General features: G+C 48.5%; 6 protein-coding genes across 6 annotated transcripts; 2 read left to right on the top strand and 4 right to left on the bottom strand.

Annotated features, from left to right (window-relative positions):
* Positions 1-1,165: 1,165 nt before the first annotated feature.
* On the bottom strand, positions 1,166-3,582 carry LOC101776515 (tyrosine-sulfated glycopeptide receptor 1). The gene has a single exon (XM_004951165.2). The coding sequence runs from the start codon at positions 3,513-3,515 to the stop codon at positions 1,380-1,382; it is 2,136 nt and encodes a 711-aa protein (XP_004951222.1). The 5' UTR covers positions 3,516-3,582; the 3' UTR covers positions 1,166-1,379.
* Positions 3,583-9,136: 5,554 nt separating this feature from the next.
* Positions 9,137-12,058, bottom strand: LOC101776920 (receptor like protein 3). Its single transcript, XM_012846301.2, has one exon. The coding sequence runs from the start codon at positions 11,018-11,020 to the stop codon at positions 9,395-9,397; it is 1,626 nt and encodes a 541-aa protein (XP_012701755.1). The 5' UTR covers positions 11,021-12,058; the 3' UTR covers positions 9,137-9,394.
* A 2,791-nt stretch (positions 12,059-14,849) lies between these two features.
* LOC101779115 (receptor like protein 3) lies at positions 14,850-16,703 on the bottom strand. The gene is made up of 2 exons (XM_004954507.2): positions 16,565-16,703; positions 14,850-16,449 (listed from the first exon to the last, which is right to left on the bottom strand). Exons 1-2 carry the CDS (start codon positions 16,701-16,703, stop codon positions 14,969-14,971), a joined length of 1,620 nt encoding a protein of 539 aa, XP_004954564.1. The 3' UTR covers positions 14,850-14,968.
* Positions 16,704-17,148: 445 nt separating this feature from the next.
* Positions 17,149-17,939, top strand: LOC105913925 (vegetative cell wall protein gp1-like). The gene is made up of 2 exons (XM_012844304.1): positions 17,149-17,545; positions 17,767-17,939. The coding sequence occupies exons 1-2, from the start codon at positions 17,149-17,151 to the stop codon at positions 17,937-17,939; spliced, it is 570 nt and encodes a 189-aa protein (XP_012699758.1).
* A 1,164-nt stretch (positions 17,940-19,103) lies between these two features.
* Positions 19,104-20,828, bottom strand: LOC111257403. The gene is made up of 2 exons (XM_022827087.1): positions 20,695-20,828; positions 19,104-20,565 (listed from the first exon to the last, which is right to left on the bottom strand). The coding sequence occupies exons 1-2, from the start codon at positions 20,810-20,812 to the stop codon at positions 20,129-20,131; spliced, it is 555 nt and encodes a 184-aa protein (XP_022682822.1). The 5' UTR covers positions 20,813-20,828; the 3' UTR covers positions 19,104-20,128.
* On the top strand, positions 20,824-22,567 carry LOC101777323 (probable inactive linolenate hydroperoxide lyase). Its single transcript, XM_004951166.4, has one exon. It carries the CDS (start codon positions 20,972-20,974, stop codon positions 22,481-22,483), a length of 1,512 nt encoding a protein of 503 aa, XP_004951223.1. The 5' UTR covers positions 20,824-20,971; the 3' UTR covers positions 22,484-22,567.
* The last annotated feature ends 1,463 nt before the right edge of the window (positions 22,568-24,030 follow it).

The following is a 24,030-nucleotide window of genomic DNA, read 5'->3' on the forward strand; positions in this document are numbered from 1 at the left end:
ATTCGGCGCAGCCAGAGGCCGGATATATAGAGCCGGAAATAGAAAAGGGCTGCGGCGTATCCGGTCAAGCAAGCGCGAGCAGTTTCGCCCCCGAAAAATTGTAGGCGCCGCCGTTGTTACGATTTGATGGAATGGATGGATCATATTCGTCCCACCAATAATGCACCTTCTTGTGAACGCAACTTATTGCCACGCCAAAGTCTCTTTTTTTTTACACTCATGCATGCTGCCTTGTTTAGGGCTTAATTCCTTCATTAAGTCTCTTGATAATCGATCTTAGAGCAACTCCAAGAGTCTAAAAAAAATCTCCTCCTCCAAAATTATCTATTGAAGATTTTACTAAAAAAATCTCCTCCAAAATTATCTAATGGAGATTCTACTAAAAATCTCCTCCAAAATTATCTATTGGAGATTCTCCAAGGTAGTACTATTTTAGTTTCTTGATCACCAGCAGCAGCCCGTAACGAGAGACCACCAGCAGCCCAAAATACTCGCCTCGTAGACCGAACAAAGATGCCATATAAAACGGCCCAGTTTGGGTTCCCCCGCCCCGATCATGGTCCGGCCCAAGCTCATCGTCCCCCAACTCGCAGGCGCCTCCCAAGTCCCAAAGCGGAGTAGCAGCATCGGCGGGTGGCGGCACGGTGAAGAAATGCGCTCGCGCGCCGGCGTACGATGGTCGGGCTGGGGGGGGGAGGGACTGGCTCTTGCAGGGCGCCCGATGGCATGGTACGCTCGGCGACCTCTTCGCTCTGCTCCCTCCCAGGTTAAAGGATTGCAATCGCTCACCGGCAAGATCCTAGCTTAAGTTTTACGTATGAAGGTTTACGGTTTGGTAGTTTTCTACGCGATGCTTCCGACCATTTGTTGAAATTCTCGAGCAAAATGGAAGAATTTGGTTTTAGGTCAATTTCCATCTTGCTCGCCCTGCCTGTGTAATTGGTAATTTGGTACGATTAAGTGACACACTGGTATCTTCTACAAATTATTAGGATGATAAGCTACTTCTAGTAGTCCACACCCAAACAAACAACCTGAGCTACTAATTTCTTTGAGATTGTACTGTAAAATGCAATTATTTTCACCTCGATAAGCAATCTGATTAGCACGTGTGTTCACACATGTGACAGTAAACTTTGAAAATTATTACCCTGCTCTGGAAAAGATGTAGATACATATATTGCTCTGTTTACGGACAGTAAACGCTCCATTCCTGAATTTGCTTGCAGGATTATGTTTTTGGAGATCACTTCATGTTTCTATATGGGTATTAACTATTACAAAGTTCCCGTTGTTTGCTGAGAGCTTCAGTTGCATGATTACATCCAGTGCCTATATTCATTCTTCAATCCAGGACACGTTGCTGAAGCAAGTTCTTCCTAGCCGAAGTATCTGGATAGTACCATCTGATCATATAGCACTCCTACTCCAACGAAAACACTGAAGGATACAGCGAAGACGATGTCACCACCACACAGTCCTTTGGAGCCAGTGGGCGCAAGACCGACCTCTACCGAAGTACAATGGTGATTAAGCCCAGGCCCGCACATCCTTGGGTTCCCAGCAAAGCTAGAATTTGGAAATGTATTAAATTGCCTACCAGTTAGGATAGGCCCTTCGAGGTTATTATTAGAAACGTCGAATACGGCAAGGAAGTACAGGTTCTCCAGTGCAGCAGGGATTTCACCTGTGAGATTGTTGTTGGATAAATCTAGCACCTCCATGTTTGTGAGATTGCAGATGGATGGGGGGATCGGTCCTGTCAAGTTGTTGAAGCTGATAGCGAGTGAAATGAGGGCTTTCAACTGACCAATCTCTGGAGGAATCACACCCGTAAATTTGTTTCTGCTTAGGTATAGAGCTTTAGGATAAGCAATTGGTTTGCGGTATTGAAGTGATGGACTATGATAAACTGGAAGATCAAAGACCCTTTTGTCCAAATGAGCTGCAGTCTTCTCTGAAGTTAGCATTGGCATAGCCATTAATGTTGTCGGAATTTCTCCTGTAAGGTTGTTGTTTGATATGTCTAAATAGATAAGGTATTCCAATGTGTTGATCCAAGCTGGTATTGCTCCAGTGAGTCGATTACCTTTCAAAGACAAGATCTCCAAATTCGCTAGCTCTGATATCCAAAAAGGTATTTCCCCCGACAATAGGCAACTGTCAATGTTCAAAAGCCAAAGATTCTCAAAACCATCAATTTTGGCATTGTCTGGCATGGTCTCGTTCATGAAATTTCCCCCAAGAAAAAGGGTGGTGAGGTTCTTGGAGCTTCTTAATATCTGAAGTGCATTTGTTATATTTGAAAAATTGTTGTTTGCGAGCGACAGGAAGGAGAGGGATTTCAGATTGCCGAGTCGTTTCGATAACTGTCCATGGAACTTATTTCCAGACAGCCGTAGTGCAATCAGGTTTCTGCATGAGTATATGCTTTCTGGAATTGTGCCACTGAAGTTGTTCCACAAAAGATCTAAGGTTTTTAGATTGGGGAAGTTGGAGAAACTGACCTTGTGGAGTTCACCACTGAAATTGTTGATCTTAAGGTCAAGTGTTATGAGATTTGTGCAGTTGCTCAAGGTTGATGGCAGCTCCCCATACATGTTGTTGAAGTCCAAATGGAGTTCCTGCAATCTCGTGAGCTGACCTATGGAGTCCGGAATCATTCCACTGAATTTGTTTTCTCCAAGATCAAGGATGGCCAGATTACTGAGTTTGAATATATACGTGTCATCAATCATTCCTTGTAAACCATTTCTGGGGAAAGAGAGATGCTCCAACGAGGTAGCATTGAAGAGTTCATCAGGGAGAGTCCCACTGATGTTGTTGTGCCCGACCTTGAGCACCCTGAGCTTGGAGCAATTGCCCAGCCCTGGTGGGATACTGCCACTGAGTTTGTTGTAACATAGTTCAAGGACAGCAAAGGATGGTGACATGTTGCAGAAATGAGTGGGAATCTGCCCAGTAAAGCTGTTGTTGCTGGCATTGAGTGCGATCAAATTCTCCACCCCCTTCAATGTTGCAGATGTAAACTGCCCTGTAAACAAGTTGCTCGAGATGTTAAGTACCTGTAGAGGTTGGCCAGAGGCTGAAGATGGCAGCTGATGCAGGTCTCCGTTGAGCTGGTTGAAGCTGACGTCGAGGACCATGATGGTGCTGGAGGACACCAACTCCAGAGGGAGGCCACCGTAGAGGGAGTTGCAGGACAAATTAAGACGCTGCAAGCCAGTGAGGTTGCCGAGAGATGGTGTGATGGACCCTTCAAGGCCTCTATATTCCAGAGAGACCTCAATGACCGTTCTGTTTCCATTGCAGACGATGCCTTCCCATTCGCAGCAGTCTTTGCCTTCCTGCCAAAGCTTGGCAAGGCCGGCATCCTGCAAGAGCCCAGCAAGGAACTGGAGGAGGGAGTTCTTCTCCTGCTCTGTGCAAGAACTGGCCAAGGAGATCAGCAGCAGAACAGCACAGCCAAGCAAAGGTATGGGTAGTTTCTTGCATGTAAATTGGAGTGGCTGCATGGCTGTGCTCTGCCTTAATTTTACTCTTTCTGGTGAAGCAGGAAACTGAAGATCTACAAGATTCGATTGACAAGAGAGTATTTGGAGAGTATCATTTCCGGGAGGTGCGTACAATACTTTAGAGCAGTCATCGGTGCTGTCAAAGTGTGGGCATTAATTTTTTGGAAAAATACAAGGCGCAGGGTGACCTGGCGTCCCTGGGGTGGTGGATCCTAAGATAAATTTTAGCCCCTATCACATCGAATGTTTAGATACTAATTAGAAGTATTAAACATAGATTATTTACAAAACCCATTGCACAGATATAGGCTAAACGGCGAGACGAATCTATTAAACCTAATTAGTCCATAATTTGGCAACGTACTGCTACAGTAACCATTTGTTAATGATGGATTAATTAGACTTAATAGATTCGTCTCACCATTTAGCAAATATTTGATATGACACGGATTAAATTTTAGCTCTAGAATTCAAACACTCCCGATTGTCTTATTCATGCGTCGACTTCGCCTTGGCCCGACGCGTTTACTCCTTGCTGCTGATGCAGCGACGCCTACGCTCGCAGCTGCCTTCCATGGCCTCGGTTCTTCCACATGTGCGTGATGACTCTTCTTGCTGACCGGTATTCAAGACTGCAGCCACGGCGACGGGCGTCAGTCAGCCAGCGTGCGGCGTATGCGTCCGGAAATGATGCTTCGTGCAGGTCAGTCAGTCACAGCAGGAGGTGGGATAACTAGACAATTACAAGGAAGAATCTTAGTAGGATTATATGGTATGAGTTCTAGTAGGATTAAAGAGAAATTTCAGTAGGAATATGTGTTCTTTCTTTTTCGTGGGTATTAGGGATTTATCACCGACAAGTCCCTGAGCGCTTCATAGTCGAATGCGATAGTTTTTTAGTACTTTTAAAATCCTCGCTGAGTAGTTTTAGTAGTTTTCGAGTACTTTATCTAGCTGAATCTTTAAAATTTCTCAAAACTGTCATGAGACTATGCTGTGCTCAAAGTATTTAATCGTCTTGATTTTATAATCTTCATATATGGAGAGCGGCAAAAGTCGCACTTTATATGAAGTAGCCCCCGAGCCTTAGGTTGAATCGTAAAATCAGGCTGAAGGTTAATAAAATTTTGAATTTTCTTCTTTCAACTTCAAAAAATCAACTGTTGGGTGTAGCTTATCAGCCTCGAGCCTTAAAATGATTGAATAATCAATTCAAGAATCTTGAATTTTCACGCAAGTCATCATCTGAGTAGTTTCGCGGTGTCTAGCCCCCGAGCTTATGCGCCAGGTGAGCCGTGTAAGCCACGTCGAGTAGTTATTAGCACTTAGTCCCCGAGCTTGAAAGTTAGCTGAACCATTAGAGATATTCCAAGTAATAATTGGCGCTTAGCCCCCGAGTTTGGGAACTAGCGAAGCTACTGAAAGTATTTCTGAGCAGTAATTGGTGCTTAGCCCCCAAATTTGGGAACTAGCTATGCCTTTCGAGGTGCGCTGAGCATTCTGGAGCGTCGTCGCCGAACCTTGACCTGTAAAAAGAGAGGCTTACATTACGTAGCATATTTATAGATTATTGAAAACTATTAAAATTTATTCAGTGCTGAATATAAATGTTTTGTGTCATACTCTTGTTTCGGTTATATTTCTCCCGAGTGGTTAGCCTGTTATGTTTAGACTTTCAGTCTCTGCTTAGTCATAGCCACTGCGTGGTGAGATCTTTATCCCTTGTACGCGTACGAGTACTGCTGTTTGTACAGCTGAGATCTTGTCTCGTGCATGTGTGCTAGCATTTAGACATGATAGATAATCTGAGGCTTTCAGGAATTAAGACGTATTGTGTTCGAGAAGATTAGTGACTTTAAGAAAAGACAAAAATGAGTAGTCGGTATTGTGACAAAAAAGATTGCGCGATTGCGCACAAGAGTTTGCTGCCCTCCGGCGAGCAAAGCGCGTGTTGTGTGTAAGAGTTTGCTGCCCTCCGACGAATAGAGCATGTGTTATGTGCATAAGATTTGTGCCTTTTTAGGGTGTAGCCGTTGTGAGCCTTCTATATTTAGTGTATCAAATATGTGGCTATTGCTTCCAAAATTCAATATACCAAACTCGTGACGGTGCCTCCAAAACTTAGTGCACCAAACCTGTGCCTGTGACTTTCGTAATTTGGTGTACCAAGCTTGTGGCTGTCGGTCAACATGCTCCAGGAATAGTTGGCAAAGTGTAGCTCTGTAGGGTAATTCCTGTTGAGAGGCTTACACAAATAAGTAGTCGACGTGTTGCCCTGCATGCGGAAAACAAGTCGGAAAATAATTAGAAAAGTGACTTAGCTTGATTCGTGGACGATTTATGCTGAAGCCATGGCGGTCGTCGATGAAGCTGCGACGGTTTATTGATAAAACCGACTAGTCGTAGTTGAATCCGACTAGTTATCGATGATGTGCGACCTGTTCCTACTAATTTTTTAGTCGAGATGAGTAGTCAAAGTAGTCGTCGGTGAGTCGTGGATCAATCTTGTCGAATGTAACTATACGTGCAGAAACCACGTACTACTTCACCGGAGATTTGTTGGAGTTTATTGTGTAACCTTTATGTAGGGAACAGGTGCAGCTCTTTGTTGATCTTGATGCTTCCTTGTGCTCCGTTTTCTTTTTTTGCCTTTACATTTGAGTAGTAACTAGTAGTCTACACCCCAATAAATAATGTGCGCTACTAATTTCTTTAAGAGCGTAGGGCAGAGTGCGATGACTAATCACGTACTGCCACGGAAGCGTGTGATGAATTTGATTTCGTCCGGAGTGCTAGCAAGCTCTAAGCTTCTTTATCCGTCCGGTCCCATGGGTGGCCGGAACGGAACGGACAGCTGTTGTACTGACATGCGGGCAAGTACCGCAGCTCTGGTTTGGTCCAGTGAAAATCGACTGTGCACAAATACAATAGTGTACTTAACTTCCATCGGGCCACGTGTTGTACCGTTTTGTGCGTGGTTTTCTGTGTTTTCGCGACCGATTGCTGTTTCTTGGCGCTAGTACAAGGGCATGTTCGTTTAGACAGCAAGTGCTTTGGAGATCGTACACAGAAAACAAAACAAATAACTATACAGTGGCTTGTCTATTAGGCTGTCTGTGTAATATTTAATTCGTGTATAGGTACATAACTCATGTTGATGAAGTATAATTTGATCTTTGTATGCTATTATGTTGCTTTTTTTTAGAAAACACAATGTATTCAATCAAGTCACGTGAAATTTTTTTAAAGCATAAGTATAATATATATATTTATAGCAACAGATACTCGGAATACATACATAACATGAACAATACAAATTTAGTTAAACTAATTGCAATAGAGAACAGCTACACCATGACACTAGTTAAAATAGTTTGAAGCTGCCATGCAAAGCCTTAGCTAACACCATCCTTCGTCTGAACAAAGCAACAATGATAAACAATTAACATGTTAGGAAACATTTAGTAAACAGCTAGCCAACAGTGAAAAACAATTCATGTGTGCAATCATCCTGGAAATTAGAATGACACCTTGAAGAACCTATGGACCAATAATCAACCATCAAGTAAAAGCATTTTCCTCGTATGTGATCAGACTTGAAACAACTACAATCTGCATTTGACACATTTCTACTGAATCCCTGGTGCTCTATATATGTATCAGAAACATTTGACAGATATGGCATGATACAGTATGATCATTAATATCAGAGATTAATTAAGAGAAGTAGCAGATTGCTTACTGAACCCACAACAATGGTTACAGAAATGTCCCTTCTATAAACCTGAAAACAACTTGCAGTCACTACAAATCTAATCCAAAATTTAGTATACACTGAGACTTATCTGAACTTCTGTGGTATGCAACACTGATAAATAATAGACATGTTTCTAGCTGCAAGCAAAACTATATTTTTGGGCAACATTGATAAATGAACAAAAGATTAACCTTGTACATGAAAACTGACGTTATCCAACTATTTTATGAGTGTCAAAAAATCATGGGGGTCTTGTATTGGTGGTTCTTCCTGAACCAATTGACATACAACAAAGGTAGCATGAGCAACGTCCAAGTAAATACAGAAGATAGTAAGGTCAAACTCATGCAAGTTAATTTCTTCGTACAATTAGTTCAAGAACCAAAGCATGAAGAGACACAAATGAAGGGACTGAAGTCTTTCGTTTCAAAAAAGAAGGGAATGAAGTCTTACCATCCTGCTACATTTGAATCTTGAGGACGCCACCATCAGGGGCATCGCCAAAGGCAAATCGAGGCCCCGAGCTAGCCGCCACCATCAGGCCATGGCTAGCTGCAGATCGAGTCCCTACGCTAGCCGCCGCCGCGCTTCCGTGTCATGGCCGCACCTTTCCTGCTCCTACACGGCCGCGGCCTTCCATCCGGCACTGCCGCCGCATCTAGCAACGCGCCGCCGCCGCTACTCATTGGATTCGAGGAAGGGCGCCGCTGGCTCGTGGGTTGGAGGCGGAGGAGGGGCACCATCTTCCCGCACGGAGGGGCCGCAGCGGATCGAGGGAGCGACGCAGGGGTTCGTCGGTGAGCCGCACAACGGTGCTGGAGTCGCCTTTTTCGCCTGGGAGCATGAGCTGGGATCGTCGCCTCGCGAGGTGACGATGAAGCCGTCTCCAGGCCGTCGCGGGGGGCTTTTTGCAAATGAATCGGCTCCCAGACGGCTCGGAACGGATCATAGGCCGTCGCGGGGGGCTTTTTGCAAATGAATCGGCTCCCAGACGGCTCGGAACGGATCATTGTACGTGCCCTAATGCCGGAAGTCACGTTTCAAATAATATATACTCATGAAGGCTTGATGGCCCATGGTCCCAGAGAAAGGAAAAAGAATACGAAAGAAAGAAAAGTCTCCTCATGAGCAAGCTAATCCGCAAGCGGCCCAGTCCGTAATGAGAGACCAGCAGCAGCCCAAAATACTCGCCTCGCATGCCCAACAAAGATGCCATCTAAAACGGCCCAGTCTGGGTCCCCCCCTGCCCCGATCATGGTCCGGCCCAAGCTCATCGTCTCCCAATACGCAGGCGCCTCCCAAGTCCCAAAGCGGAGCAGCAGCGTCGGCGGGTGGCGGCGCGGTGAAGAAATGCGCTCGCGCGACGGCGTACGATGGTCGGGCTAGGGGGGACCGGATCTTGTAGGGCTCCTGATGCCGTGGTACGTTCGGCGACCTCTTCGCTCTGCTCCCTCCCAAGTTAGCAATCGCTCACCGGCAAGATCCTAGCTTAAGTTTTACGTATGAAGATTTACGGTTTGGTAGTTGTCTGCGCGATGATGCTTCCGACCATTTGTTGAAACTCTCGAGCCAAATGGAACAATTTGGTTTTAGGTCAATTTCCATCTTGCTCGCCCTGCCCTGCCTGTATAATTGGTAATTTGGTACGATTAAGTGACACACTGGTATCTTCTACAAATTATTAGGATGATAAGTGCTGATTATAAGCTACTACTAGTAGTCCACACCCAAACAAACAATCTGAGCTACTAATTTCTTTGAGGTTGTAGTGTAAAAAGCAACTATTTTCACCTCGATAAGCAATCTGATTAGCACGCGTGTTCACACATGTGACAGTAAACTTTGAAAATATTTACCGTGCCCCGGAAAAGATGTAGATACATATATTGCTCTGTTTACTGACAGTAAACGCTCCATTCCTGAATTTGCTTGCAGGATCATGTTTTTGGAGCAACGAAGTCGGACTTGCTCAAGCAAAAACACTGGAGATCACGTCATGTTTCTATATGGGTATTAACTATTACAAAGTTCCCGTTGTTTGCTGAGAGCTTCAGTTGCATGATTACATCCAGTGCCTATATTCATTCTTCAATCCAGGACACGTTGCTGAAGCAAGTTTTTCCTAGCCGAAGTATCTGGATGGTACCATCTGATCATATAGCACTCCTACTCCAATGAAAACACTGAAGGATACAGCGAAGACGATGTCGCCACCACACAGTCCTTTGGAGCCAGTGGGCGCAAGACCTACCTCTACCGAAGTACAATGGTGATTAAGCCCAGGCCCACACATCCTTGGGTTCCCAGCAAAGCTAGAATTTGGAAATGTACAAAACTGGCCTCCTGTTGGAATAGGGCCTTCCATGTCATTGTTTGAGATGTTGAAATCAGAAAGGAAGTGAAGGTTCTCCAGTGCAGCAAGGATTTCACCTGTGAGATTGTTGTTGGATAAATCTAGCACCTCTAGGTTTGTGAGATTGCAGATGGATGGTGGGATCGGTCCTGTCAAGTTGTTGAAGCTGATATCGAGTGAAAAGAGGGCTTTCAACTGACCAATCTCCGGAGGAATCACACCCGTAAATTTGTTTCTGCTTAGGCATAGAGCTTTAAGATAAGCAATTGGTTTGCGGTATTGAAGTGATGGACTATGATAAACTGGCAGATCAAAGACCCTTTTGTCCAAATGAGCTGCAGTCTTCTCTGAAGTTAGCATTGGCATAGCCATTAATGTTGTCGGAATTTCTCCTGTAAGGTTGTTGTTTGATATGTGTAAATAGAAAAGGTATTCCAATGTGTTGATCCAAGCTGGTATTGGTCCAGTGAGTCGATTACCTCTCAAAGACAAGATCTCCAAATTCGCTAGCTCTGATATCCAAAAAGGTATTTCCCCCGACAATAGGGAACCGTACATGTCCAAAACCCGAAGATTCTCAAAACCATCAATTCTGGCATTGTCTGGCATGGTCTCGTTCATGAAATTCATCCCAAGAAGAAGGGTGGTGAGGTTCTTGGAGCTTCTTAATATCTGAAGTGCATTTGTTATATTTGAAAAACTGTTGTTTCCGAGCGACAGGAAGGAGAGGGATTTCAGATTGCCGAGTCCTTTCGATAACTGTCCATGGAACTTATTTGCAGACAGTCGTAGTGCAATCAGGTTTCTGCACGAGTATATGCTTTCTGGAATTGTGCCACCGAAGTTGTTCCACAAAAGATCTAAGGTTTTTAGATCGGGAAAGTTGGAGAAACCGACCTTGTGGAGTTCACCACTGAAATTGTTACTCTTAAGGTCAAGTGTTATGAGATTTGTGCAGTTGCTAAAGGTTGATGGCAACTCCCCAGACATGATGTTGTAGTCCAAATGGAGTTCCTGCAATCTCGTGAGCTGACCTATGGAGTCTGGAATAATTCCGCTGAATTTGTTTTCTCCAAGGTCAAGGATGGCCAGATTTCTGAGTTTGAATATATGCGTGTCATCAAGCATTCCTTGTAAACCATTTCTGGGGAAAGAGAGATGCTCCAACGAGGTAGCATTGAAGAGTTCATCAGGGAGAGTCCCACTGAGGTTGTTGTGCCCGGCCTTGAGCACTCTGAGCTTGGAGCAATCGCCCAGCCCTGGTGGGATATTGCCACTGAGTTTGTTGAAACAGAGTTGAAGGACAGCAAAAGATGGTGATATGTTGCAGAAATGAGTGGGAATCTGCCCAGTAAAGCTGTTGTTGCTGGCATTGAGTGCGATCAAATTCTGCATCCCCTTCAATGTTGCAGATGTAAACTGCCCTGTAAACAAGTTGCTCGAGATGTTAAGTACCTGCAGAGGTTAGCCAGAGGCTGAAGATGGCAGCTGATGCAGGTCTCCGTTGAGCTGGTTGAAGCTGACGTCAAGGTCCATGATGGTGCTGGAGGACACCAACTCCAGAGGGAGGCCACCGTAGAGGGAGTTGCAGGACAGATTAAGACGCTGCAAGCCAGTGAGGTTGCCGAGAGATGGTGTGATGGACCCTTCAAGGCCTCTAGATGCTAGAGAGACATCAATAACTGTTTTGTTTCCATTGCAGGTGATGCCTTCCCAATTGCAGCAATGTGTGTCTTCCTGCCATTACTTTGCAAGGCCAGCATCCTGTGAGAGCCCAGAGACGAACTGGAGGAGGGAGTTCTTCTCCTGCTCTGTGCAAGAACTGGTGGGGGTGGCCAAGGAGATCAGCAGCAGAACAGCAGAGCCAAGCAAAGGTATGGGTAGTTTCTTGCATGTAAATTGGAGTGGCTGCATGGCTGTGCTCTGCCTTGACAAGGAGATCAGCAGCAGAACAGCAAAGCCAAGTAAAGGTATGGGTACTCTTTCCGGTGAAGCAGGAAAAGGCGGATTCGATTGACAAGAGAGTATTTGAAGAGTATCATTTCCGGGAGGTACGTACAATACTTTAGAGCAATCATTGGTGCTGGGCATTAATTGTTTGGAAAAATACAAGGTGCAGGGTAATGGAAGGTGGTGGGTGAGGGTGACCTGGCGTCCCTATTCTTGGTCGTCTGATTCATGCGTCGACTTCGCCTTGGCCCTACTCCTTGCTGCTGATGCAGCGACGCCTACGCTCGCAGCTGCCTTCCATGGCCCCGGTTGGGTTCTTCCACAGGTGCGTGATGGCTCCTCTTGCTGACCGGAATTCAAGACTGCAGCCAGGACAGGACAGGCAGGCAGGTCGCGCACGCCGTTCGCGTCCGGACCCGACGAGCTAGCCCCCTCCCCACGGCGACCGGCGTCAGTCAGTCAGCGTGCGGCGCACGCGTCCGGAAATGATGCTTCCTGCAGGTCAGTCAGTCGCAGCAGGTTATCGTTTTCTAGAGTTTGCAGATGATGCTGAATGGGAGAGGAGGGATGCTGCGCAATGCTGCAACTCCGTTCGGGAAGCTGTTCAATCGGAACGCCGCATGTTCATGTGCACGCACGCTCAAGTTATTCATCAGCGGTAAATCCTTTCCACCTTTCCTATATGATTTCTTTAAGTGGATCGCTTTCTGCGGTCAGATTTAGAGAGATAGCATTCTCGCACCTGATCAAATTCTTCCTTTTTAATTTCCAGTGGGAAAGGATGTTAAGTGGTGTGATGGAGTTCAATTTGGGGTGTGCTGATGCTGATTATTGCCTTTTATTCCTTGTAATTGTATAACAAAGTGCAGGTCTTTCTTACGATACAAATGAAACAGCTCTCAAGGATGCTTTCTCTCAATATGGCGATGTTATTGCAGGTATTCTTACCAATTTATGAATACGAATGCATGATGTTGTCTACGCTTAGACAAAGCATTGCAATATTTTGCATGCACTTAGTTCTCTCTGCACTAGTACACCGTGCTACGCCGCCTTGATGACCCTGAAGGAGTCCATGACTCTCCTGAGGTCCTCCTCCTCTTCCTGCATGAACACCTGCTCCGGCGTCTGCAACCGCAGCTTGTTCTCGACGCCGAGGATCGACAGGTAGCGCCCGTCCCACTCCAGGCTTTGCACCAGCTCATGTTCTCATCAAGGACGAAGGGGATGATATCTCGACTGACATGTTCCCATCAAGGACGAAGGGTTCTCTGAAGAATATGTCCGCACCAGCTTCCTTGACTTGGATCCAGCTCTTGGGGTACAGGAAGGTGTAGCCGTCGAATGTGTCAATGTATTCCTGAATGCGCCGCCAGTTGTCTCAGCTAGGGTGATCTGTTTTGGTCCTAAGATTAGGGCTGTTGAAGTGGATAGCATTGTTGACAGCACATTCCTCCTGGGAACTGCAGAAATATTAGTTGCTCGCAGTCTGCGAAGATGTAATATTTGAAGACAATTAGTTGCTCGCAGTCTGCGAAGATGTAATATTTGAAGACAAGTAATAATCAAGCAATGAAAAGATTCTTCAATAATCAGTGAAGTGTGGTGGGTTCTTCCAACTATCGTGGTTGTTTTAAAAAAAACCCTTTCAACTTTTTAATAATCAAACCACTGTCCTTGCAAAAAAGGTCCCCAAACTTTTCTGCAATTGTGGAGGTGGAGGCGCTCGTGTAGGCCAGCCTCAACGCCGGGGTCGGGGCCACCCGTGCCAGGGTCGAGCTGCTCGCGCTGGCTGGCCTCGGCCCACAGCGGCACCGCATCGGCAGAGGAGTGCGACCTGGAAGACCGCTGGCACAGCCTGTGTGCATCTCCCCGCCTTGCTGCAGCCATGGCTGGCACGCCAGTGCGTAGGACAACGTGGTGCGGGTGCCTCGCCTGGCAATAGTGTGTCCCTCGCACGGCAGTGTGGGGGGAGTTGCAGCGGAGTAGTACTAGCTTCGTCGGTCGGGCAGCGGTGGAGGTCGAGTAGCAGCAGCAACACACGGCGAGCGAGCAAAGGTGGGGAACAGAGCAGGTCGGCGTGGCTGGACTAGCGGCGTGGAGACTGAAGAGAAGATAAGGAAGGCTGAACAGATAAGGTAGGAAAAAGGAGAGGGGAAAGAAGAAAAAGAGAAGAGGTAAATATAGATTGGTTTAAAAAGGTGACGGATCATAGCATCCAGTTACATCCAGAACCTCCATATTCTTGTAATAGTACCTGGTAATTCATGAACTTTTTTCCTTGTGATAATTTATCTACTTTAATTTTTCTTATGCAGAATTTCAAGAACGAGAAGAAGAAAAGCGGTAAAGCACCGTAAAAGATGAATCAGAAATAAGCAGATAATTATTTTAGAGAGGATAAAGATCCGTAGCAACGCACGAGCAATTGTGCTAATATATACTCGTGAAGACTTGATGGTGGCCAATGGTCCCAGAAAAAGGAAAAAAGATGGCCAATGGTCCCAGAAAAAGGGAAAAAGAATACGAAAGAAAGAAAAGCAGCAAACTGCTCCGCAAGCGGCCCAGTCCGTAACGAGAGACAACGAGCAGCCCAAAATACTTGCCTCGCAGGCCGAACAAAGATGCAATAAAAAACAGCCCAGTCTGGGTCCCCCCCGACCCGATCATGGTCCGGCCCAAAGCTCATCGTCTCCCAACACGTCGGCGCCTCCCAAGTCCCCAAAGCGGAGCAGCAGTGTTGGCGGGTGGCAGCGCGGCGAAGAAATGCGCACGCGCGCCGGCGTACGACGGTCGGGGTGAGGGGGACCAGCTCCTGCAGGGCGCCCGATGCCGTGGTACGTTCGGCAACCTCTTAGGGTTTGGTAGTTGTCTGCGCGATGCTTCCGACCAGTCGAAATTCTCGAGCCAAATTGAAGAATTTGGTTTTAGGTCAATTTCCCTGGTAATTTGGTATGATTAAGTGACACACTGGTATTAGGATGATAAGTTTGGATTATAAGCTACTACTAGTAGTCTACTAATTTCTTAGAGATTGTACTGTAAAAAGCAACTATTTTCACCTCGACAAGCAATCTGATTAGCACGCGTGTTCACACATGTGACAGTAAACTTTGAAGATATTTACCGTGCTCTGGAAAAGATGTAGATACATATATTGCTCTGTTTACTGACAGTAAACGCTCCATTCCTGAATTTGCTTGCAGGATCATGTTTTTGGAGCAGCGAAGTCGGACTTGCTCAAGCAAAAACACTGTAGATCACGTCATGTTTCTATATGGGTATTAACTATTACAAAGTTCCCGTTGTTTGCTGAGAGCTTCAGTTGCATGATTACATCCAGTGCCTATATTCATTCTTCAATCCAGGACACGTTGCTGAAGCAAGGTTTTCCTAGCCGAAGTATCTGGATAGTACCATCTGATCATATAGTACTCCTACTCCAACGAAAACACTGAAGGATACAGGGAAGACAATGTTGCTACCACACAGTCCTCTGGAGCCAGTGGGCGGACCGACCTCTACCGAAGTACAATGGTGATTAAGCCCAGGCCCGCACATCCTTGGGTTCCCAGCAAAGCTAGAATTTGGAAATGTAAAAAACTGGCCTCCTGTTGGAATAGGGCCTTCCATGTCATTGTTTGAGATGTCGAAATCAGAAAGGAAGTGAAGGTTCTCCAGTGCAGCAGGGATTTCACCTCTGAGATTGTTGTTGGATAAATCTAGCTGCTCCAGGTTTGTGAGATTGCAGATGGATCGGGGGATCGGTCCTGTCAAGTTGTTGAAGCTGATATTGAGTGAAATGAGGGCTTCCAACTGACCAATCTCTGGAGGAATCACACCTGTAAATTTGTTTCTGCTTAGGTATAGAGCTTTAGGAAGAGCAATTGGTACGCGGAGTTCAAGTGATGGACTATGATAAACTGGCAGATCAAAGACCCTTTTGTCCAAATGAGCTACAGTCTTCTCTGAAGTTAGCATTGGCATAGCCATTAATGTTGTCGGAATTTCTCCTGTAAGGTTGTTGTTTGATATGTCTAAATAGAAAAGGTATTCCAATGTGTTGATCCACGCTGGTATTGATCCACTGAGTCGATTACCTTGCAAAGACAACATCTCCAAATTCGCTAGCTCTGATATCCAAAGAGGTATTTCCCCCGACAATAGGGAACCGTACATGTCCAAAACCCGAAGATTCTCAAAACCATCAATTCTGGCATTATCTGGCATGGTCTCATTCATGAAATTCATCCCAAGAAGAAGGGTGGTGAGGTTCTTGGAGCTTCTTATCTGAAGTGTATTTGTTATATTTGAAAAACTGTTTCCGAGTGACAGGAAGGAGAGGGATTTCAGATTGCCAAGTCCTTTCGATAACTGTCCATGGAACTTATTTCCAGACAGCCGTAATGCAATCAGGTTTCTGCATGGGTATATGCTTTCTGGAATTGTGCCACTGAAGTCGTTCAACAAAAGATCTAAGGTTTTTAGATTGGGGAAGTTGGAGAAACCAACCTTGTGGAGTTCACCACTGAAATTGTTGCACTTAAGGTCAAGTGTTATGAGATTTGTGCAGTTGCTCAAGGTTGATGGCAGCTCCCCAGACATGTTGTTGTAGTCCAAATGAAGTTCCTGCAATCTCTTGAGCTGATCTATGGAGTCCGAAATCATTCCGCTGAATTTGTTTTCTCCAAGGTCAAGGATGGCCAGATTACTAAGTTTGAATATATGCGTGCCATCAAGCATTCCTTGTAAACCATTTCTGGGGAAAGAGAGATGCTCCAACGAGGTAGCATTGAAGAGTTCATCAGGGAGAGTCCCACTGAGGTAATTGTACCCAGCCTTGAGCACTCTGAGCTTGGAGCAATTACCGAGTCCTGGTTACAGTCAGCCCTGACCGTGTCGGTCGGGGGAGCGGTGTTGGTGGTACAGCGCATCCCTGATCGGGGGAACTCGGTCGGGGTCGGACTGTGGTCCCACCCCCGACCGGACCCTTCTGGTCGGGGTTCTGACTAGGCCTCCTGGTCGGAGGAGTCGGTTGTGGTCGGGTCTTGGTCTCGGCCTGGCGTTGCGTAGCTGGGCCGGCCCAGGTGCGCGCTTTTGCCGTGTCTCTTGTTAGGCCAAGCGCCATGGGAAGGCGGTCCCATTGGGGACTCCAGATCTATGGACTCGTCAGCAAGTGTTTCAAACATATGTTGTAAGTGTTTCAGATCTATGTTTAGCCTTGGGCAAAAATAATCGAGAACCAAGAATCGAATCGAACTAACTAAGAACCAAAATCCCGGTTTCTTATTCAGTTAAATTGGTTCCTTCCCTCGGTTAACCGAACTAACCGAAGAACCGAGACCCAATAAGGCCCACTGGCTGGCCCAGCTTGAACTGGCACTGCGTCCGTCTGCTACACGAGCGAGTAATCTAGCACTCCAGTCTCCCATCCTTCCCTCCCACGCCGCCTCCCCAATCATGAGTACCCACCCACACCGGTTGGTGGCCGGCGCACCCACCCAAAGTCCCGGCGCAGCGGCGCCCTCCCGGCCCTAGTCCTCCCGCGGCGTCGGTGTTGGAGTCCCGGCGCGATGGCCCCTCCTGTAGCCGGTTGGCCCTGCGTCCTCCCGCCGTCCCGTGGCACCGGCATCCTCCTGAGTCCCGCGGCACCGGCATCCCCGCCCAACGGCCGCCACGCCCTCCCGGAGTCCCGACGCGGCGGCGGCCCCCCTCCCCCCGCCCTGCGTCCTCCCGCGGCGCCGGCATCCTCCCGTCGTCCTGCAGCGCCGCATCCCCGGTCGGCGGTCAGCGCGCCCTTCCGCCTCCCGGAGACACGGCGTCCTGGCGCCCCATGCGTCCTCCCGGGGTGCCGCATCCCCGCCCGGAGTCCGGCGGGCCCTCCCGAGTCCCAGCGCGACGGCACCCCCTACGTCCTCCCGCCGGCTGCCGCCGTCCATAGCGTCGCTGAATTTTTGGAAGCCGGAATTGGTCGGTTAGTTCGGTTTGAAACCAGAACCGAACCGAACTAACCGAAACTGAACTTCGTCGGTACCGATTTTTTTGGAAGAACCGATCGGTACCGACTTTCTTAGGAACCGAAGTACTGAAGAACCGAGGAATCTGTTCGGTTCGATAATAGATGTGTGATGGACCCTTCAAGGCCTCTATGTTCCAGGGAGACCTCAATGACCGTTCTGTTTCCACTGCAGACGATGCCTTCCCATTCGCAGCAGTCTTTGCCTTCCTGCCAAAGCTTGGCAAGGCCGGCATCCTGCAAGAGCCCAGCAAGGAACTGGAGGAGGGAGTTCTTCTCCTGCTCTGTGCAAGAACTGGCCAAGGAGATCAGCAGCAGAACAGCAAAACCAAGCAAAGGTATGGGTAGTTTCTTGCATGTAAATTGGAGTGGCTGCATGGCTGTGCTCTGCCTTAAAACTGAAGATCTACAAGATTCGATTGACAAGAGAGTATTTGGAGAGTATCATTTCCGGGAGGTGCGTACAATACTTTAGAGCAGTCATCGGTGCTGTCACTATTCTTGGTCGTCTGATTCATGCGTCGACTTCGCCTTGGCCCTACTCCTTGCTGCTGATGCAGCGACGCCTACGCTCGCAGCTACCTTCCATGGCCCCGGTTGGGTTCTTCCACAGGTGCGTGATGGCTCCTCTTGCTGACCGGAATTCAAGACTGCAGCCAGGACAGGACAGGCAGGCAGGTCGCGCACGCCGTACGCGTCCGGACCCGACGAGCTAGCCCCCTCCCCACGGCGACGGGCGTCGGCGTCCGCGTTGGCGTGGATGGATTCGGACCGGATAGCTATGCAATCAAATTTGGATAGTCACTATTTACCATATTTTAATTTGAATTCAAATACGATTATTATTAAATACGAATACAAAATGGATAGTTCGAATTCAAATTCACATTCGGATATTTGCTCGATTTATATTATAGCATCATAACGAGTATCAATTTTGCTTTATCAATGGTTTTATAATTGATCAAAAAATTATGTTACTAGGGAGCAAATTATGGGTGTAGTAATATCTTATTGAAATAACATATTTATTAATAAATAACTAAATACACTAAAATAAACATAAAAATAAGTATTTCCATAAATATATATATATCGTTTAATAATAAAAATAAGTTCATTGATGCATTTAATGTTAATTTATTCATTTAATAAATAATATAATGTGTTTAAAGTCAATATGATTAGTTATATTAAAATTAATTAAACTATATCATTTTTAATAGTTTAATTGATGTAAATAATTATTTTATTAGCAATATTAAAATTAACATTATTTGTAAGTAGTAATATAAATAAGTTTTAGATGGCTTCATTGGTTACTTTATTCTTTGCGGATAAAGATAATGTCGGTTATTTCACATTTTTGTCGAACACGAATCTTGAACCGGATAGAGAAAAACACTGAAAACTAAATCCAGATACATCCATGTCACATTCACATTAAAAATAAATACGAATACGGATATCCATATTGATATTTTTAGCGGATACAAATTCGGATATGCGGATATTCATATTTGTCGGTGAGGAATCTGGCCGACTAGTAAATGTTGTAGTTTTACTGGCGTTAGATCGGATATGGCCTAGCACACAATGACACAGGATGTATACTGGTTTGGGAAACGGCCCTTACGTCCAATTCGGGGTCTGTTGGTTGACTATATTCCTGAGTCAAGGTGCTCAAAGTTTGCAGTGGGAGTATAAACGAGAGAGGAATGAGAGAGGGGTGTCCAAGTCCCGGTCGCGCTCTGGTCTGAGTGGAAGAGAGTGACAGGAGCTCGAACGTGCGCTATATGTTGGAACAGAGTCAAAGAGTTTCTCCGTTGCTCGTGTCGTGGAGACTATGTCGGATGTGGAGGGTCTGTCCCCTTTTATAGTTAAAGGGGGACGACCTTACAAGTTAGAGAAAGAGAAAGGGAGTGTGCAGGCGCTGCCTAGTCTTGTCGATGCCCACGTCATCGGGTACGGTATGGCCGCCGTCCTCGGTCCCTATTCATCTCGTCAGGCCACTCCGTTGTAGCGGGTAGATAGCGACGGCACTATGCAGGGCGTGTGTAGGGTGTGGTGTGGTACGGTTCCTTGTATGGTGGTTGACCTGTGCGCTCTTATCCGTTCCACCTACTCCATGGGCCCACACCAAGCGGGCATCCCCGATCGATTGTCCCGGTCGGTCCCGACCGTGTCGATCGGGGGGAGCGGTGTGATCAGTATGGCACATCTCTGGTCGGAGGAGCTTGGTCAAATTCGAACTGTGGTCCCGGCCCTGACCAAGCCTTTCTAGTCGGGGTGCGAACCAGGCCTCCTGGTCGGAGCCCTCGGTCGGTGGTCAGATCGAGGTCTCACCCTAGCGTTGCATTGCTGGGCTGGCCCAGGTGTGTGTCGTTGCCACGCCTCTCGTTGGGCCATGTGTTGCGTGAAGGCGGGTCCATTGAAGGCTCCGGGTCTATGCACCCGTCAGGAGCCCCTGAGTCACTTTATGGTTTTGTTGGAACTGTGAAGGGGTTTCAAGTTTCGGTCGATAGGTCGCTGCTTCGTCAGGGGAACACAGAGGTTGTTGTTCGTTTTTGTCTTGTTGTGAGAAGGACGGGCCGCGTGTGGGGACCGGACCGCGTGCAGTGCTCGTCGGCGGGCGCGGCCTGGCAGCCGTAGCAGAGCGGGGCGCGCTCGTGGCACGGCGCGGCGGCGTGCACGCGGACGTCGCAGTGCAGGCAGAGGCGCGCGCCGTGCTGGGCGCAGTGGAGGAGCGCGCGCTGCACGGAGCAGTAGGCGCAGAAGACGTCGTCGTCGTCATCGACGTCCATTATTGTGTCGACCGGCCTCCTCTTCCCAAGCCGAACATGGCGCGCCGCCGGCCGGCCGGCCGATCGGCGCCGAGGCTGGTGTTGGCCGTGCCTGCCATCACAGCACTGGAGATCGACCGAGAGTACGACCCAACCGTGGCGGCCGGATCTACGAGCGATGCAGCTTACTCCTGTATTCTTGAAGAAAAAAAGTAGCTAAATCCCTTAAATCTTGCATCTAATAATAGGAAAAAAACAAAAAGAAAAGAAACAAAATGTAATAAGCTGTGAGCCAATCACAATGCTCGCTAGCGTCTCACCCGGGCCCACGTGATCCCTTGCCGTCGCCAATGGCGTCGTCGTCGGCAGAATGGCAACGTGCCCATTCCGATCCTTGTTTCTGTGCTCGTGTGAAGCCGGCCTGTGTCCCACCGCCATTGTCGCGTTCCGTGCGCTGGCAGCTAGAGCAAGCCTTGCACTTCTCACTCCAGCTGCCGCGGCTGCCAGTACTTAACGATGATCGAGCCACACGCGCACGCAGCTCCGCTCACCACTACCACACACCGGAGATAAAATAGCTAGACGTCGTCGTTAGCCATGCTGCCGACCTTATCGCCGGCGGCGAGCGCCTCGGCTGCGACGCCCCCGCCGCGGCCGATACCGGGCAGCTACGGCCCGCCGGTGATCGGCGCGCTCCGTGACCGCCTGGACTACTTCTGGTTCCAGAGCCAGGACGAGTTCTTCCGGCGGCGCGCGGCGGCGAACCGGAGCACGGTGTTCCGCACCAACATCCCGCCGACGTTCCCCTTCTTCGTGGGCATCGACCCGCGCGTGGTCGCCGTCGTGGACGCCGCCGCCTTCACCGCGCTCTTCGACAACACCCTCGTCGACAAGCGCGACATCCTCATCGGGCCCTACAACCCCGGGGCCGGGTTCACCGGCGGCACCCGCGTCGGCGTTTACCTCGACACCGAGGAGCCCGAGCACGAGCGCGTCAAGAAGTTCGCCATGGCCATCCTCCACCGCAGCGCCACCACCTGGGCCTCCGCGTTCCGCGCCGGCGTCGACGCCATGCTCGACTCCATCGAGGCCGACCTCGCCGCCAAGGCCAGCGACGAGAAGCCCTCCGCCAACTACATCGTGCCCCTGCAGCAATGCATCTTCCGGTTCCTGTGCAAGGCGCTCGTCGGCGCCGACCCGTCGGTGGACTGGGTCGTCGACAAGTTCGGGTTCACCATCCTGGACGTCTGGCTGGCGCTGCAGATCCTCCCCACGCAGAAGATCGGCATCATCCAGCCGCTGGAGGAGCTGCTGATCCACTCCTTCCCGCTGCCGTCCTTCCTCATCTGGCCGGGCTACTACCGGCTCTACCGCTTCGTGGAGGAGCACGGCGCCGCGGCGGTGGCGTACGCGGCGGAGGAGCACGGCATCGGCAAGAAGGACGCCATCAACAACCTCCTCTTCGTGCTCGGCTTCAACGCCTTCGGCGGCTTCTCGGTGTTCCTGCCGTTCCTCGTCGCCAAGATCGGCGAGGCCGCCGACCCGACGGGGCTCCGGCCGCGGCTGCGGGAGGAGGTGCGGGCGGCGATGCTGAAAGCAGCCACCGGCGGCGGCGACACCGTGTTCGGGTTCAAGGCCGCCCGGGAGATGCCGCTGGTGCGGTCGACGGTATACGAGATGCTCCGGATGCAGCCGCCGGTGCCGCTGCAGTTCGGGCGGGCGCGCAAGGACTTCGTGCTCCGCTCCCACGGCGCCGCCTTCCAGGTGGCCAAGGGCGAGGTGCTGTGCGGGTACCAGCCGCTGGCGATGCGGGACCCGGAGGTGTTCGACCGGCCGGAGGAGTTCGTGCCGGAGAGGTTCCTCGGCGACGAGGGCCAGGCCCTGCTGCAGCACCTCTTCTGGTCCAACGGGCCGGAGACCTCGCAGCCAGCGGCCGGGAACAAGCAGTGCGCCGCCAAGGAGGTGGTGGTCGACACGGCATGCATGCTCGTCGCCGAGCTCTTCCGCCGCTACGACGACTTCCAGGTCGAGGGCACCTCCTTCACCAAGCTCGTCAAGCGCCAGCCGTCGCCGACCATGTCGGAACCGGCAGCAGCCGGAGCGCAATGAGCAATTGAGGATTAGTAGCATCATGTGTAATTGTGTTCCGATCCAGCCGCTGATAATAAACACTTGTGCAATTGCTTCTTTTTCTGGTTAAAAACACTTGAAAGTTACGAAATCCCGGATCAGCAGGGGAGAGGAGTGAAAGCAAGGAACACGAGTGGAGGAAGAAACAAGATGAGGAACAGTCCAGCAGCTGATGGGCTTGTGCCCGTCGCTTGCGATTGGCAATGTCAACAGAGAGCGACGCATCGTGCATGGACAGACGGTGACTCGTCTTCGGGCCCATTTGAGACGTGGGAATCATTTGCATATCCATCTCTATGCAAAATTCAACTTCATTTTTGTAACAAGGAGCATTGCAGCTAGTACATTGATTTGACGTGGGAGTGTGTGTAGACTGAGCAGCTAGTTAGCTAATCCATCCAAATTACAATCGACAGGGCATGTGTGCCAGCGACAAATGTTTACTGTACTGCTGCTGCTGCTGCATGTTGGGAGGGGTCCATTTTATCGGCACTATATAGCAATAGCTATTCGAAATATCTTGCAAATTCGTGATGGGATCAAGACGAAGGTCCAAATTCAACTGGGACGATATAATTGCTCTATCATCTTTAGGCGCTGTTTGGAACGGCGGCCGGGAGAAGCGCTTCTCAGATAAGCTGTATAAATATTGAAATAGCAAGCGGGTCTGAACCAGCTTCTGCATTTTAGTACAAATGGAGGTAGTGGGGAGAAGCGCGGTCAAAAAAAGCTGCAAAAAAAGCATGCCGTTTGGCTTCTAGTTTCATCTTATTTTGATCATAAGCTGGATGTGAGCTGTTCCAAATATATCCGAACATGGAGGATTACAAAGGACCAATAGGGCTATCACCACCTACGGCCTACCTCTAGCAATCCGTGGGATATAAGGCAAACGAAGGATAACCCCTAGCCTAGACACCACATCTAGGATATTGATTACTACCATAGTCTAACTACGTCTGTCGACCCATAGCAAACTACGGCACTTTGTATAGATACAGAGCGACGAACCCGCAAGCAAAGGGAACAGATCTCACTTAGATATAAGTACTAAACTAGACAAAGAATCACGAGTACTTACTTTACTCAGAAGGAGGCCAGCATCCGTAGAGGTACATGATTGGAGTGGAGTGCTAAAGAACTCAGCACTCCTCCAATCTATTCTCCCTCTCTCTCCCTATAATAAGCGCTAGCCTAAATAGGGCTTCGTCATGAAGTGGAGCTGTTCTCTTGATAGGAGTGAGGGACTTTCACTACAAGAAATCTTCCGACTAGTGACGAACCAAAAAGTGTCATAAACGTATTTTTTGCGTCATAAACCGTGATTTATGACGCGGGAGTGATAGTTGAGCGTCATAAACCGCGATGAGTGACGTTCCTTATTTCGGTGCGTCACTAAGATAATGACGAATGAAAATTCGTCCCACATGTCATCATAAACCGGCTCCTACGTAGCATGCCACGTCGGACCATAATCTGATGTGGCATGACGATTGTGACGAACTGTTTTGTCATAGATTGAATTA

The sequence above is a fragment of the Setaria italica genome, chromosome I (assembly GCF_000263155.2).
Source record: "Setaria italica strain Yugu1 chromosome I, Setaria_italica_v2.0, whole genome shotgun sequence".
NCBI classification, from domain to species: Eukaryota; Viridiplantae; Streptophyta; class Magnoliopsida; order Poales; family Poaceae; genus Setaria; species Setaria italica.